This window comes from Dermochelys coriacea, chromosome 5 (assembly GCF_009764565.3).
Source record: "Dermochelys coriacea isolate rDerCor1 chromosome 5, rDerCor1.pri.v4, whole genome shotgun sequence".
In the NCBI taxonomy this organism is placed as follows: domain Eukaryota; kingdom Metazoa; phylum Chordata; order Testudines; family Dermochelyidae; genus Dermochelys; species Dermochelys coriacea.
In genome coordinates, this window is record NC_050072.1 from 45763087 (window position 1) to 45780595 (window position 17509).

At 43.0% G+C, this 17509-nt stretch overlaps 1 protein-coding gene and 1 long non-coding RNA gene across 3 annotated transcripts in view; both read right to left on the reverse strand.

Annotated features, from left to right (window-relative positions):
* JMY (junction mediating and regulatory protein, p53 cofactor) overlaps positions 1-17474 on the reverse strand; it is a 143039-nt gene extending 125565 nt beyond the window's left edge. The window contains exon 1 of one of the 2 annotated variants that reach the window (XM_038401940.2): positions 16230-17471. In XM_038401940.2, coding sequence (XP_038257868.1) covers positions 16230-17144 — 915 coding nt within the window. In that variant the 5' untranslated portion in view covers positions 17145-17471. Of the gene's footprint in view, positions 1-16229 lie in introns of both variants that reach the window. The other variant, XM_043514636.1, reaches the window with a different exon arrangement.
* LOC122460225 lies at positions 760-9543 on the reverse strand. The gene is made up of 2 exons (XR_006281389.1): positions 8974-9543; positions 760-2844 (listed from the first exon to the last, which is right to left on the reverse strand). It is a non-coding gene; the product is annotated as an uncharacterized LOC122460225 (long non-coding RNA).
* Positions 17475-17509: the final 35 nt, after the last annotated feature.

Here is a 17509-nt window from a genome sequence, read left to right on the forward strand (position 1 = left end):
ACTGTTCCTTCCAGTACCTTTTACAGCCTAGTTTTAGGTAATTCAAGTAATAGCACTTTACTGCTATTCTTGAAAACTACCCTATACACCAACAAATCTCAGTTTCAAAAGCTCTGGGAGGGCATTCCATCAATTTATATAATGGTAGCATAATATTTTCCATCCCAGTATTTACATGATAATATTGTTTGCTTTTAAATAGCACTGCAAGCTGAGAAGGCTTTCATTGAGCTACACACGCTGACATTGAGATCTTTGTTCTGACTGGTACTGTGAATTTTAGTATCCTATGAAGTATGAGAGTAGTTCAAGTGCATTGTTCCAAGGTGTCTTGTCTTTGTTAACATTTCTCAGACAGTTTCAATCATCTCATCTTGATGAGCCTAAATAATTCTGCAAAATCTGCAACTGTGGATTTACTCTCTTTCCTAGATCACTAATACACTGAACACTGGTCCTAGTACCAAACATTTGTGCACCTAATTTTCAACAAGGCGAAAGGTTAATAGTGACAGTCTAACCCTGTTTTCCATCTGAGTTTTTAAATACATGGTATTTTCTCTCTTATCCCATCTATTAAGATTTCCTTAATAGCCTCTTGTGAGGGACTTTATCAAAGAGTTTTTGAAAGGCCAGAGATCAGCTAGCTCTCCTTTAACCACTATATCGTGACAATCCTAAAAGTTGTCTTTTTTTTAAGTTGCTGCTGCCCCCTTAAGTCATTTGATGTTTTTCTCTAAAAAGACAGAAAAAACAACATACAAACATTCATTTATTGACATCTCTTGAGTACTGGAGCTGCCCAAAACTGCATAAAATGTTGTACGTATATCATAATTACAAAATTCAAAAAGAATTGATTTTCTTGCCATTTGTAGTGGCTTTATGACATTAAAAGCTACACAGTAGAATTAGCAGGTCCCAAGACTTGAAATGCAGACTTATTTTTGTGGAAAATAATTGTTCTCACTGTAAGAAGTTAGAGTGTAGAGCCATGTTTCGAAGGAGTTGCCTGACTTTTAAACAAAGCACTCAAGCCACTTACATAGTATACATCCTATGTTAATTTTCCATAACAAAGACACCCCACCTATCCTATCTATCCACAGCCTCCTTTTTGCAGATTTTTTTTTTTTAAAGTATCGGCACAAAAATCTCTCCAAACATCTGGAGGATAATCTGGGTGGGACTGAAGAAGTTCAGAATTAACCTTTCTTCTCCCAACATTATATTCTTTCATCATAAATGTCATCTGAAAAGCAAGAGAATTCCATAAAATTATCAGTTAACTTGATGAAGCCTATACTTTTGCAGATGTTCTATCCTAAAAGCAGCTATTTTAAACAGACTAGAATTGTACCAACAATAGTGTACTAGATCAGTGGTTTCCAAACTTTTTGAATGGCACACCCCCAGGGCCCGCTCTAGGGAAACAAAACCAAAGAAGAGCTGCCGCTGGCATGCCACCGAATAATCAAAGGTCCAGGAGCACAGCTGCCCCCGTGCAGGCGGCGCTCCTTCGGCGGCACTCCTCCTGCCACCCGCCCCCAGAGATGGTCATCCATGCACCCCACTTTGGAGACTACTCTACTAGATTAGAAAAAAGGATGTACAAAATGTGTCCTGGCAAAGATTACACAGCGGCCTATAAAAACTGCAGGTCCACCCATTTACAAGATTCTGTTTTTCAGTGGCTCCTCCATCTCTATTATAGCAACATCACAGTTATAAAAAGCTATATAACAGCTAAGCCCTGCTGGCCATTTGTAAGCATACTATAGACACACTATAAAGGGAAATGGCTGTTTAAAAAAAAAAAAAAAGATGCAATGACTGGAAAGAACCAGCTGTCTAGTTTAGAGCCTACCTATGTGGTAATATCTCAGAGATAGGAGTCTGAAGACAACAAAACAAAAACAGGATTTTGTAAGCAACTTAGAAAGGACTGATTTTAAAGCTAAGCCCTGCAGGACATTTAATAAAAGAGGGGAAAAGATGATTTAGGAATAAGGAAAGGAAACTAGAGAGGGAGAGATGAAGTAAAGTAGAAAGCAGAGGGCAGGAAGCAACACAGCAATAGGTGGAAAGAGAGAAGGAACACCAAGCAACTGAGGCCTTGTCTACGCTGGCAAGTTTCTGCACAGTAAAGCAGCTTTCTGCAGTGTAATTCCCGAGGTGTACACACTGCCAAGCTATTTAGTGAGCACAAACTGCACAGCTGCAGCGCTGTAAAAAAACAAAAAAAAACAAAAAACCACACCCCTAGAGGTGTAGAGCTTTCTGTGCCGGGGCTACAGCGCTGCAGTGCCAGTGTAGACACACTGGTCAATTACAGTGCTGTGATTGGCCTCCGGGAGGTGTTCCGCAATGCCTCTTCTCGTCTCTCTGGTCATCGGTTTGAACTCTATTGCCCTGTCCTCAGGTGACCAACTATGAGCCCCACCCTTAAATTCCTTGGGAATTTTGAAAGTCCTCTTCCTGTTTGTTTGGTGACTCGTGCAGTGGTCTCCAAGCATCTTTCCAGGTAACTATGCCTGCTTCACGCACCAGGCGATCCCCTGCTTAGAGCAATGCCGAGCTGCTGGACCTCATCAGCATTTGGGAAGAGGAGGCTGTCCAGTCCCAGCTGCGCTCCAGCCATAGGAATTATGATACCTACGGACAGATTTCATGATGCATGACAGAAAGGGGCCATGACTGGGACACACTGCAGTGCAAGGTCAAAGTGAAGGAGCTTCAGAAAGCCTACCACAAGGCACGGGAGACAAACCACAGCTCAGGGGCTGCGCCCACGAGCAGCAGGTTCTACAAAGAGCTGGACGCGATCCTTGGTGGCGACCCCACCTCCACTGCAAGGGCCTCTGTGGATACTTAGGCACTTGCATGCCAGTCAAGAGTGGACCAAGTCAGAAGGAGGAAATCTTGGACAAGGATGTGGCGGGGAAGGGGGACCCAGAGGCAGAGGACAACTCAGGAGGTCAGAGATGCATGCAGCCAGGAGCTCTTCTCTACCCCGGAGGAGGCTAGCCAGTCACAGCTGTAGGAGCTTGGTAAAGCGCAAACAGGAGAGGAGGCTTCTGGTAAGCGGATTTGATTCTGGGAATCGCTGAAGCAAGTTGTTGGGGGCAGGATGGTTGGAGAAAGCAGGCTTGTATCTGTATGATGCACGTACCACTACATGCCTAGTCTGAGCAGTGGAACAGGGCATTGATGGACTCCCTCACTTCACAGGAATCTGCCTCAGAGATCTCCACTGAACTCTCAGAGATACTGGGCAATCCGCTGCCACAGGTTCTTTGGCGGAGCTGCTTTGTTTCTTGCCCCATTAAAGGTAACTTTCCCGTACCACTCTGCCGTCACTGGGGAGGGGACCATTGTTGCACACAGGCGAGCTGCATAAGGGCCAGGGTGGAAGCTGCAGCCTTGGAGAAGGCCCTCCCTTGATTCTCTGCTCACCCTCAGCGGCGAGATATCTTCCATAACAAACACAGCCTGTGGAAAATGTGGGGACAGGAATGATTATAAAGCTCCCCCTAAAGTGCTGCCTCTCCCCAAGAGGCATGTGCCCAGTGTACAGTAGTTCTGGAACACTGATTTCCCCTGCCCCTGCAGTTACTCACCATTTTGGGGGTCTTGTGGCTCATGTCTGCTTGCCTGGGGTCAACCAGTTAGTGACAGGTATGTAAATAGTGACTGTGTTCTAAATCACTGAATCAGTGGTCTGTGTGTTGCAAATAATACTGCTTCTGTAAAATGTTGCATTTTGGCTTCACAGATATCACCTTGCGAGCCCAGCCATCCTCTTTGTTATCAGCAGCTGAACGGCTGCACAAAATTAGAAAGCAGCCACGAAGAACTAAAGAGGACTTTCTGTGTGATGTCATGGTGCACTCCACAGCCGAAAAACAAGAACTGAAGGAGTGGCGGGACAGTGAGAAGAGCAGCCAAAAGAAGAAACTGGCACAACAGAATAAAGCCATGGAGCAGCTCTTAAAAGTTATGGAGCGCCAAGCAGAAACGTTCCAAGCACTAGCAGCACTGCAAACCGAGCAGCTCCACTCCCGCCCTTCCCTGTAGCCACTGTCACAAAACCGTTTCCCATGTGTCCCCCCCACAGACACCGCCAATAAACTCTTATCAACCTCCTGGCTCCAGTCTGTATTCGCTGCATTCCACTCCTCCCCCATCACAGTCCAGCCCTGCGGACTCCCAGTACCCACTGCACTCAACACCCATCCCTCTACAGTTGAGTCCTGCTGAAGTACAGTATCCGCAACACTGTACTCCAAAGGACAAGACTGCATAGGATATCTGGACATACACAAATCTAACCATCCCGGACCGCACCTCCTCCTGGGACCCTCCCTTCCCCCACAGTGCTGATGTGGTTTTTGTTTGTCTCTCTCCTCCAGTTGTTGTTTTTTAATAAAAGAATTGTTTTGGTTTGAAAGCAATCTGTATTCCATTAATTGAAAGCAAACAGAGCCCTGCAAACCAACAGGAAATTTTTTTTAAACATTCATAGTGCATCGTCTGCACCAATCACAATCACCTCCTAGCATTACAAGCACTGCACTCCCGAGCATAGCAACAAATATTAGTGGCTTTCAGCTTCAAACTGCTGCCACAAATCATCCCTGAACCTTATGGCCCCGTGCTGCACCCCTCTAATAGTCTCTGCCTGTTCAAATTCAGCCTCCAGGCGCTGAGCTTCAGCAGTACAGCCCTGAGTGAAGCTTCCACCCTTCCCTTCACAAATATTATGGAGCGTACAGCATGTGGCTAAAAGCACAGGAATATTGTCATTGGCCAGGTCCAACCTCCCATATAGGCAGTGCCAGCGGGCCTTTAAATGGACAGCAGCACACTCAACAGTCATTCTGCACTTGCTCAGCCTGTTATTGAACCCACTTCTTGCTGCTGTCAAGATGCCCTGTGTATAGCTTCATAAGCCACAGCATTAAGGGGTAGGCAAGCTCTCCCAGAATTACAATGAGCATTTCGACTTCCGCTATAATTATCTTCTGGTCCAGGAAGAAAGTCCCTGCTTGCAGCTTCCTGAATAGGCCAGTGTTCCAAAAGATGCATGTGTCATGCACCTTTCCGGACTAGCCTGTGTTAATGTTTGTGAAACGCACTGTGATTCACAAGCACCTGGAGAACCACTCAGAAACACCCCTTCCGATTAATGAGCTAGGTGGTGTGGTGCCAAAATTGGAATATGCATGCCATCTATCGCCCCTCTGCAGTTAGGGAAGCCCATTTTTGCAAAGCCATCCACAATGTCACGCATGTTGCCCAGAATCACAGTCTTTCAGAGCAGGATGCAATTAATGGCCCTGCACACTTCCATCAACACGACTCCGTCAACTTTCCCACTCTGAACTAGTTAGCAACCGATCGGTAGCAGCCTGGAGTAGCCAGCTTCCACAATGCAATCGCCATGCGCTTCTCCAGTGACAGGGCAGCTCTCATTCTCATGTCCTTGCGCCGCAGGGCTGGGGTGAGCTTATCACACAGTCCCATGAATGTGGCTTTCCTCATCCGAAAGTTCTGCATCCCGGACGTGCATGACAACGTGCTTGTTTCCCGAGCCCAAAAGCGGAGCTCCACTGCGGTCAACGCCTCCATGAATGCCACATGCAATCATAGCTACTACACAATGTCTAACTCTTCTCGCCTTTGTAGTTTAAGGAATTACTCCACTGCCACTCGTGATGTGCTAGTGAGAGCAAGCAGCGTATTGGTCAGCAACACAGGATCCATTCCTGCAGATCAAAGAGGCAGAGCATACAGTACAAACAATTGAAAGATGGCACCAAATGCGGATGGAAGCACAGAGATTGCCAGGATGCAAAGCAATGCATAACGGGGCATTGGGACAGGATCCAGGATGCCCCGCAACCCCCTCCACCTTTCCACACAACTCTTAGCAGCAGAAGAGGAAGGGATGCTCTGTTTGATAGCTGCCTAGAGTGCACCACTCCGAATACCGTTGCAAGTGCCACAAGTGTGAACACGCTATTGCTCAGGCAACTGATGGTGTGAACACACAACAGCGGTTTCCCTTCAGTGCTTTCTGAGCAACACTGTAACTGCTGGCGAGGTAACTCTGCCAGTGTCAACATAGTGAGTGTCCTAATTCTGGTCCTGAGCTGAAAAAGGGTATATTACATAGACATCCACCCCCCTCTATATTCAGGCACACTAAGGTGATCCAACTGCACATGCCTAGATTAGTATCACTATAAAAAAAACTTCATCATATTTATTATGACCAGAACCTAGGAGCATGAACAACTCAAACTTTGACGTTAAATACTAAATAATTAAAATTGATCTAAGGTCAGTAATGAAGTCCCCAGTGCACAAAAATCAAGATGCTCCCCACTCGCCGTCTACACAGTTAAATAACCTGCTTTGATAGTATATTACTGCTGTGTAAGCAGCTCATCTTTTTCCCCAGGCATTTGAAAAGAGGCCAGAATTCTGAGAGGGGTGTTGCTGAAGAAGGAAAGTGATTTTGGTTTTTAAAACTTCCTGGCCCACCAGTTACAGACCATACTGAATGGTATTGCTGCATTTTGTTACATTAGTGTTACTTTTAATGTGGGATTTTTAAATTGGAGCCCAGCATCTTTGAGTAGGTACCCTTTTTTTCAGTGTATGTATAAATTTAAAGCCCTTTTTTTCCTTTGAGATGCGTATATTACGCACATTCTATTTTTTTTAGATTAAAATAGTACCCATGATTATCTTTAGTAAAAGCAATAAAGAACTAAAGGATTTCTTTTTTGCAAAGTCCATCCACACAAGCACCATATATAAATGTTAAACATTTTATTTTATATTTTTTACATGTATGCAACATTGTCCAGTTTTCTATGAATCTTTGTTAGAGAACAAGTGCTTATCTACATGTACAGTGCTCCAGCGACGCAGCTGCACCACTGTAGCGAAGACACTGCTATGCTGATGGGAGAGCTTCTCCTGTCAGTGTAGTTAATCGTCCTCCACGAGAGGTGGTAGCTAGGTCGACGGGAGAAGCTCTCCCACCGACATACCGCTGTCCGCATCGGCGGTTAGGTCGGTGTAACTACATTGCTCAGGGGTGTGGATTTTTCATACCCTTGAGCAACATAGTTATACTGATGAAAGTTTGTAGTGTAGACCTGGCCAAGGAACCCTACGATGCTTGGGAACAAGAAGACAACAGTTAAAAGCAGCAAGCCAAAACTCCAATTAACCTATGGTCACAAGCCTCCCAAAGCACGAGGATTTCTAAGCATAAGTCAATATCAGAGGTTTGAATCCGTGAGAGTGCTTTTTCAAAGATGTATTCATCTATTACAAATGAAGTGCATAAAACTATTAATTTTGTACACTTTTAAAGAAGCTCATTCTTGTGTTGTTTTCCCAAACATGCTACTTTGTCAGCGGAAAGCAAACTCACATTTACAATAACCCTAACCTCCGAGAAAAAAGAGGATATTATTGCTTCAACGACCAAAATTGTTTCAAATTTGTTTCAGTCCACAAAACAAAAGTAAAAAGGAAGAGCAATATATAAATAAGTGAAATGTAAAGACAACAAAATGTAGGAAGGGAAGGCAAAATGCTGGAACACTTTTTTTTTTTTTTTTTTTTTAAAAACAAACGACTGCTACTTAAAAGGATAAAATAATTCCAGCAGAACTTCAGAAGTTTTACTTAAAGCCGAAGAATTCTTTATAATGTTCCCTTAGAGTAAGCTCTCTATCTCCCTCAGTCAAATGTTTCCATGCCTTCAAGTTAATATCTCACTCTCAACATTAAAATGTTTGTGTTTAATTGAGAACATTTTAAAGCACATGCATACTCCTTATACATAACACATTAATCTTTAAACAAAATACACTTGACATTTCGGAAGTGCAGAGATTTTCATTTTGAAAAAGAAAAAAGTGTTGATGCATTTGCATTTTTAGTTTGCAAGATGGGAAAGTTACTCCATTGTGATTTTTATTCATCTACGATATCATCACAGTATCTTCAATGCTGTGTTACACAGCTGCAGGATGAGTCAGGTGGAAAACTAGATCTTAAGAGTTTTGACTTTAAGGCACTTATAAGCTTTGAGTAGTCCATGATAAACTGAAAAAAAAAAGCGCCAATGGGCTTGTATGCAGAGAGCAACTCTAACTTGTACTAAAGCCTTGTCTACACTGCCACTTTACAGCGATGCAACTTTCTCGCTCAAGGGTGTGAAAAAACATCCCCTGAGCGTTGCAAGTTTCAGCACTGTTACATGGCAGTGTAGACAGTGCACCAGCGCTGGGAGCTGTATTCCCAGTGCTGGTAGCTACTCTCCTCCAGGAAGAGATTTTTATAGTGCTGGGAGAGTTCTCTCCCGGCGCTGGTGCTGCAACTACACAGCTACGTTAAAGCACTTTAACGTTGCTAGTGAAAACATGCCCTATGTGAAAAAGACAGCTGAGTAAGGACAACTCTGGAAAAAAATCCTCTCTGGCTAGGGCTCCTAACTAGGTACTAATTAGTGCACATTATGATTGGTCTTGGAAAGATTAGATTATTGGTAAATGTTGATTTCATCATACACATAAATCAACAATCAAAATTTACAGATGGCTAAAGAAAACGCTGCTTGAGAATTTAAGGATATTTACTTTGTATGTTTGACATATGATGTTGACAATTTGTATTTTAAAAAATTATACAGTTTTAACTTTTTCAGTCTCAATCTGTCAAATTATTTTATGACCCCTTTCCCACATCTGTGAAAATTTAAATGGATATAAATAAAAAATGCTCAAAAATAAATATTGATATTATCCACCAAAATATATATAAAATAAAAATCAAATTCTGCCAAACCTAATTATGATGTGGACAACAGAATGAGGCCACTGGCTAATTCCATATAGAATACTGTACCAAAAAACTGGCAGATGTTAACTAAGCTACATTACTCACTGTGATGTTGCACCACATAATGCTTTATGGAAATATGCTTATGAAAGTAAATATGACATAACTTAAATATGTTTTATGCTAGATATGCCATGTAACATCGCTCTGAAAAGGTTATGATCCACTGGATATATTCATCCTATTTGTATGCATGTATCATTTTTGTACTCAAAGTTATGAATATTGGCTATGTACTTGTTTACTTTTAAGTAGCCTCAGTTGGTCAGCTTCCTGAGAAAAGACTATTCTCATTAAGTGTCCAAACAAGAAATACCTAAGCTAACAATGAACTGGGAGACGCCAATCCGTATCTGAGCTTTCATGGGAATGTGGCCAGGCTGGTAAGAAACTGAGTCATGCCTGGACATGTGACTCCAAAACTCCAACAGGGAGCTGGATTCTGACTAGGAGAGAGGAGGAGGTCTCCACCCACAAAAGAAAGTCTATGTAAGCCCGTGGGAGACCTCTCCATTTTGTCTTCAGCTGGCTCAAGAGATAGCCTCTCCAGCCCACAGGATACGTGAAAGAAACTGGAACAAAGGACAGTAACTGCAGGGGTGTGAGTGATTGCTGGACCCAGGCTAGAAGGAGGCTAGTCTATACAAGAAGCTTACTGGAACATCTCTGAGGGTGAGATTTCATCAGTAATCACTTTCTTACTGTATTAGGTTTAGACTTACGCGTTTTATTTTATTTTGCTTGGTAATTCACTTTGTTCTGTCTGTTATTACTTGGAACCACTTAAATCTTACTTTTTTTATTTAATAAAATCACTTTTTACTTATTAACCCAGAGTATGTATTATTACCTGGGGGGGCAAACAGCTGTGTATCTCTCTCCATCAGTGTTATAGAGGGCAAACAATTTATAAGTTTATCCTGTATAAGCTTTATACAGGGTAAAATGGATTTATTTGGGGTTTGGACCCCATTGGGAGCTGGGTACCTGGGTGTTGGAGACAGGAACACTTCTCAAGCTGTTTTCAGTTAAGCCTGCAGTTTGTGGGATGTAGTTCAGACCTGGGTCTGTGTTTGTAGCAGGCTAGCGTGTCTGGCTCAAACAAGGCAAGGTTCTGAAGTCCCAAGCTGCAAGGGAAGACTGGCTTAGAGGCAGTCTCAGCACATTAGTTGGCAATTCCCAAGGGGTTTTCTGTGATCCAACCCATCTCGCTCACCTTGAGTGGTTTCACGTTCATTTATTCAAATATTCAGTGTTGAATCAAGACTGCAGAACAACAATATTGGTTTCTAATAAAACTATCACCAACAAGTATTTGAGATCTGTTGTCAATCATCTACATCTGCGATTTTCAAAGTGCTCAATGCTGGCTTTATTCTGCTCCCTTTTACTTCAACTGAAAAAAAAAAATACCACCCTATTAACTGATGACTACCACCACAGAAAGTCATATAAAAGGTTCAGAATAATTAATAAAGAAGCCAAGATTTGAAGTCTCTGAATTTCAAATCAATTTTAAATCAAAGAGAAGTATAAAACAAAAAGTATGCTTTATTCTTCTTACAAGAAGTCTTGCAAATCTTTCAGATTTAACCATTACAGTTCCTAGACAAGATTTATCTTTATCTTCTGCAGTATTCAATCACAACAATGATTCTATACACAAAAAGAAAAGGAGTACTTGTAGCACCTTAGAGACTAACAAATTTATTTGAGCATAAGCTTTCGTGAGCTACAGCTCACTTCATCGGATGCTGTAGCTCACGAAGGCTTATGCTCAAATAAATTTGTTAGTCTCTAAGGTGCCACAAGTACTCCTTTTCTTTTTGCGAATACAGACTAACACGGCTGCTACTCTGAAATCTATACACAAACTATTTGATAATCCAGAATGGATATAAAAAGGCAATGTTCGACTTTAAAACAGCAGGGCACTGAATTATGAGAAGAGACAGAGTGCATGGCTACATATTTAACAGATCCATTTATGTCAAAGCTAAACCCAAATTGTTAGTAGCAGTCATAAGAACATAAGAATGGCCAAACTGGGTCAGACCAAAGGTCCATCCAGCCCAGTATCCTGTCTACTGACAGTGGCCAATGCCAGGTGCCCCAGAGGGAGTGAACCTAACAGGTAATGATCTAGTGATCTGAGCAGTTTAGTATCATCTGCAAACTTTGCCACCTCGCTGTTTATCCCTTTCTCCAGATCATTTATGAATAGGTTGAATAGGACTGGTCTAGGACTGACCCTTGGGGAACACCACTAGTTACCCCCTCCATTCTGAAAATTTACCATTTATTCCTACCCTTTGTTCCCTGTCTTTTAACCAGTTCTCAATCCATGAAAGGATCTTCCTTCTTATCCCATGACAACTTAATTTACGTAAGAGCCTTTGGTGAGGGACCTTGTCAAAGGCTTTCTGGAAATCTAAGTACACTATGTCCACTGGATCCCCCTTGTCCACGTTTGTTGACCCCCCTCAAAGAACTCTAGTAGATTAGTAAAACATGATCTGCATTTACAGAAACCCTGTTGACTTTTGCGCAACAATTTATGTTCTTCTGTGTGTCTGACAATTTTATTCTTTACTATTGTTTCAACTAATTTGCCTGGGACTTACCCGTCTAAGTTCCATGATCACCTCTAGAGCCCTTCTTAAATATTGGCATTACATGATAGTCAAATAACTATGGTTTAGTTTTTAAGTTACTGGAATTATCATGCAAATACATCACTTTCTCACTATACTGCTTTCACTGTAGAACACTGCCTTTAGCAGAAGCAAAAACATTCAAATGTGCATGTTTACAAATTGTTAACTACTATTTGAATTGTTTTACACTGACGTTGACAAATTAACTCCTATGTTGACAGCATCCCTTTAAAGCAACATTGTTAAATCTAATCAACTGCAAAATGTGAAATAATTCACTGACAATATTGTGACTTTTTGTTTTCTCTCCTCTATGGCCATGTAAAAAGCCAACCACATACAATAGAAATTCACTGACTCTACAAAGAAAACAGTATGACTAACAATATGCACTATTATCAAATACAAGATGTATGCAAATAGGGAGGATTTTTTTCAGTGATAGCAACCTTTGTTATGTATATCAATAGTACATAAGACTTGACAGATTTTTTTAAGTCTACCACTTTGAATCAAAAGCAAAATTAAACCAAGAGTTGAAAAATTAAGATTTATAAGACTATCCAGTTGCTCAGTAAAGCGTTCTGCGTATGTACTAAATTGGGGAAGAGATTACAATAAAATCTATTAGCCCCAAAACAGTGGTAAACTAGCCACAGCAGATAAGAGAATTACATCATTAACTTCTTTTGACTTTAAGCTTTCATTAAAATTGTTCCTAGATCTTAAGGTCATGAAAATAACTCAAATATAAACAGAATGTAAACAAATGAAGACTGATCTTCCTGCATCTGCAGTTAGACTACTGCAATGTCCCTTCAACTGCTGTTAGTAACTTTACCAAGCAGCAGCAGGATGAAATTAACAAGTTCTAGCCAGTTTCACAAATACAATTCAGAGCCTTGCCCCAGCAGCGCAACTGTCAAGAGTCAGTTTCATGTTGCTGAAGTTAAGAAGAGATAGGAGGAGCAGCAGAGAAAAGCAAAGATACTATTCACTGAAGGATCCCATAAAAGAGAAGATGCAGTAGGCATGTAGTATAGGCATCTCTCCAGATGCTCCACTTCACAACTGGCTAAGCAGGAGGGAGTAAAGCAAGGCTTAGTCTACTCTAGAAGTTTGCCGGTATAGCTATACAGAAAACCCACTTAGTGTAGAAGGACAGGTTTCAGAGTAGCAGCCGTGTTAGTCTGTATTCGCAAAAAGGAGTACTTGTGGCACCTTAGAGACTAACAAATTTATTTGAGCATAAGCTTTTGTGAGTGAGCTGTAGCTCACGAAAGCTTACGCTCAGATAAATTTGTAGTCTCTAAAGTGCCACAAGTACTCCTTTTCTTTTTAGCGTAGAAGCAGCTTATACCAGTAAAAACACTCTTATTTCTATAGTTAAATGCATTTCTTCACCAAAAGAAAAACAAATTATTAAAATAATTTTAAATAGACTTGGCAGAATTTGATTTTTATATAATTTAAATGAATAATATCATTGTTCATATTTAAGCCTTTTTTCTGATTTTTATTTAAATGTTCACAGTTGTGGGACGTTGGGGGAGGAGGTCAGACAATTATTTAATGACATAAGGAGATTCAAGATGTAAAAGCTTTATAATTTAAAACAAATCATCACATCAAAATATACAGAAGAAATATTCTTAGAACTCTAAAGTTCTCAAGCAGCATGTTTCTTATTTTGTCTCACTGTACATTTCAATGATCATCCAGGGAAATTATTTTTTCAGCAGTTTATGTGAAATTGACATTTACGGACATTCACCGTTAAAAATCAAATCCTTACAACGCTGATTATATCCTTCCTGTACAACTATTTTTGTCTTCCTTATTTTGGAGCTTTGTTGCACAACAGAGTCATTGCAAGTGGAGAGAAATGCTTATGGTTTATTAAAACTTTACAGTTCAGGCAAAGAAAGATGCCTAGTACTAACAGCACCAATTATTAACTGCTGTAAAGATCAATTAGATCTTGTGGCACTTATGAAAAGCAACAGATGGCAAAGAGTGGGACACTACAACAACGAAGACAAAGGAGTTGGTTTTTGCTCAGATTGCTTCACCCCATACTCCCTTCAAATTAATAGAATTTACACCTAGGGATATTACAAGTATTTTAGAAATAATAAAATAGCATCTTAAAGTGCACAATAGAATTTATCTTATAAAAAGTTACATGAAAAAATGTAAGCCTTAAAAATGTTTTAAGATGTTAAGTACTGTTTGAAATCTTTTGTACACTAACCAAAACCATCTACATTTACCAGGTTTCATAACACACCAACCACACCCAATACTGAGAACACTCACCATTGCCCCTCAAAGCACTAAAATATATAGCCATATAAAACTGCAGGAATCTAATATTCCTATCCAGTGATAAGTAGATTTCAAGTACAGATGGAAAAGGCAAGTCGAAAGAGAATATATGAAATGTGATCCTCCAGGTTTACATTTCAGAGGAAGAGCCAAGTCTGTCTCCAAAGCATAGAAAACTTCTATCTTCAGAATTACCTATTAACAAATATTGGATACCCCGTCATCTATTCCTTTTTTTTCTTAAAATTACAAAGCCAAATAATATAAACTATTTGTTTAAAATGAAGCTATTACCATGCAAGCTGCTTCAACAGGTACGGATGCAGAAACCCGAGAGCCAAAAGTGAAAGAGCAGATCAACCAGTTGGTCTCCTTTCTTAAACATGAAGCACTTTTTAATTAAAGATGGATTGATTTACACAATAGGCACTGACAGAAATACAACTGTACAGACATTAGGTATACAATTAGTTCAGTTACCATGGGAAGGAAAGATTGTACTGTGGTCAAATACACACATGCTGCCATGCCATTTTGTCTGCAACAAATTATACACATTCATCAAGAATGCAAGACCTTGATAGCACCGGAATCTGACTGAGGACAGCTTATTCTGCTGCCTAATTTTTTTCTTTTCTGCCTATGTTTCTGGTGAAGAAGCAGCGTAGGTGGAGACTCATCAGGACTCAGATAATTGTAGGGCAGCAATAATGAACCAATGACTATCACCAAATAAGGTTCAAGGCCTTACACATGGCTCTCAGAGACCACTGGTCTCATAGGCACCTCTTTTGTACTACACAGCGCCATACAAAAAGAGTGCTAGGCAAATGCCCAAGAATCTCTAGGCTGCTTCTTATTCCTCTCTTGCAGACAAGAAAGTCAAATGAGAAAAGGAGTATTGGGCCAAATTCATCCTTGGTGTTAACTTAATTGGTGACATGTCACTGATGAATTTGGCCCTATTGGTAAGAATGCCACAAAAATCACAATTATGAATTCTGACAGTCTTGTAATGAGGTGTCAATGCATGAAAATGCTGCATTGTGGTGACAGTCATGACTCAATATCATGGCATGATCCTCAGAATGAACATGCTGTGGATCTCCATGACTCCATTCACTGGGTGAAAGCTGGATCTACCCTGAATCCTGATTATTTATGGACCCAAGACCCTGAACTGTACAGTCAGAAGAGAGAACAAATCTAGCTACCTCCACAAAAATAAATCCAGACCTCCACAAATCTGAGCATCAATGCTATAAAAACCCCAGATCCAGCAACTGGATCCTGTAGGATCTAGCATATTTTGGCCCTCATCACCCAAATTTTATGACATGAATGAAGTATGGCTGCTCCTATGGCACTAAAAGTTCAAACCCTATTGCATGCCAGCACTTGATGTTAGCTAAAACCTAGATCTGGCATCTGGAGCTTGGCAGCTTTTTGGCCAACACCGTACAACCTTAAATAAAAAATAGTCTAACATTGAAAAAATCTGAATCCTGATGCATCTCAGCCCAATAGCACTGGAGAAACAAAATCTTGTACCTGGATCCTGGTAATTTTTAACGCCAGTCCCCCAAATTCTACCCTCTAAACAAAACAAAAATAGCAGGTCCCAGTGGACTTAAAAAAAAAAAATTAAAAATGTAGACCCTTTTGCAAACTGGCACAACAGCAACACAAGTAGATTCTTCTTGAACCAGGTCTTTTTTAAATCCCAAATCCCAGAATTCTTCTAGCTAAAGAGAAATGCAACTCCAATTCTACTGAAAAAATTGACACACTGCTCACTAGCACTGCAAAGACACATATGTGTACCCAAAATCTGTTGGAGCCTACTTTTTTTTTTACCTCAAGCTCCCTAACTGAACTGTCAAATTAGACAGCACATGTTGCTAATCTCACTCAAACAGAAAAATCCAGACTCCAACACTTCCTGGTGCAAGAACAATGCAAAAAACATACATCTGGCACTTAGGTCTTGCCAGATCCAGCAAATTTTTATCCACAAACCTCTAAATTCTAGCTGCTCCTAGGACATCACAGAAGTCTAGCCCCTGACACAATAAGCACTTGAAACAATCCAAATATGGCTCTTGGATCCAGCAAAGTCTAGCCCAGTTTTTCCATCTCCAAAGTTTTACCTTTTACCTACACCCACAGTGAAGTTTTCCTTTTCTACACTAGTTTTCTATTTAACTTGTACAATTGTACGGGTGGTGAAGGGGGGTAGCAGAGTTACAGGGAGTAACAGAGAGTGGAAAAAAGTGGAGGCTAAGCAGGGGGGTCCTAGCTGTGTTGGGGCCTCACCTCCTGGATGCGTTTGCGGGCACGTTGCAGCACCTCTTCGTAGCCCTTCTGCCGCAGTTCGCTCAGGCTCTCGTAGTACTCTTCGGGGTCGTCGGTCTCGGTGAAGAGCACCTGGCAGAGGATCTTCCACCCGCAGGTGTCTAAGCTATGGCCCAGATAAACCTGTAGCTGGTAACACAGCGCGTCCATCTCCTGCTCGGACAGCTGCGGGGCCCCGAACAACACAGTCCACATGCTCGAGGGCTCCTCAGGGAAGACGGGCAGGCAGGGCTCTAGCTCCGAGTTCACCGAGCACAGCTGCTGATGCACGGCCCGCAAGTCCTGGAAGGAGAAGAGGCCGGCCCAGCTGCACTCCTCCCCCGGGGAGTCCGCATCTGCGGCCGGCTCGGCACCTTGCTGGATGGGTCCCGGCAGCAAGAGCAGAGGGGCCGCGGGTTCATCCTTCACCAGCTCCAGCACCTCGATCTCCTCGGCCGCACCTGCTGGGCTCGGCGCCGCCGCGTCCGTGCTGCGCGGCGGCCTCCGGACCGGACTGGCCTTCGTCCGCAGCGGGCTCTTCAGCATCGCCTCTGCCCCGGCCGCGGCGCTCCGGAGCAGCGAGTCCGCACGGGGATGCGAGGAGCTCCTGGCCGGGCTGGAGTCCGCCCCGCAGGCCGGGGTCCGGCGGGCCGCGGGGGCGCCGGCCTGGGCAGGGGCCCTGTGCTCCGGCCCCCCGGGGCTGCCCCGGCGCAACTCCCGCGAGCCGCTGCGCTGCCGCTGAGCAGTCCGGTTATGGCAGGTGATGGCGAACTTGCCCTCGATCTCGTTCCAGGCCACGATGAAGGCGAACTTGTGCTTCTCTCCCTCGAGGAAGGCGTGGGGCCTCACCGCCACCCAGTCCGCCTCCAGCGTCTCCTCCAGCGCGAAGGCGGACATGGTGTCCCGCTACGCGCCCGCGCTAGGCATCCGCGTCCACCGCCGGCTCACTGCCCGCCTTCAGCCATCTTGGGGGAGAAGGATGCGCCGGAGCCCGGCCGGGCGGGCGGGGGAACAGCCGCTCGCGAGCTCGGCCTCCTGCTGCCGCTCGTTGCGCCGCTCGCGCGACGCGGGCTGCGCCGGCCCCGCCTCTAGCTGCGGTAGCGTCCTGCACCGGGCGGACAATACAGCTCCCAGTGCAGGTACTTCGCACGATCACGTGGGCAGAAGCAGGCTCTGTTTACAAGCGACGCGGCCGCTGCGGCATCTCACCCCGCCCTAGGGCCTTGTCCCGCCCCCTAGCCACTTGCTGTCCCCGCCCCTCC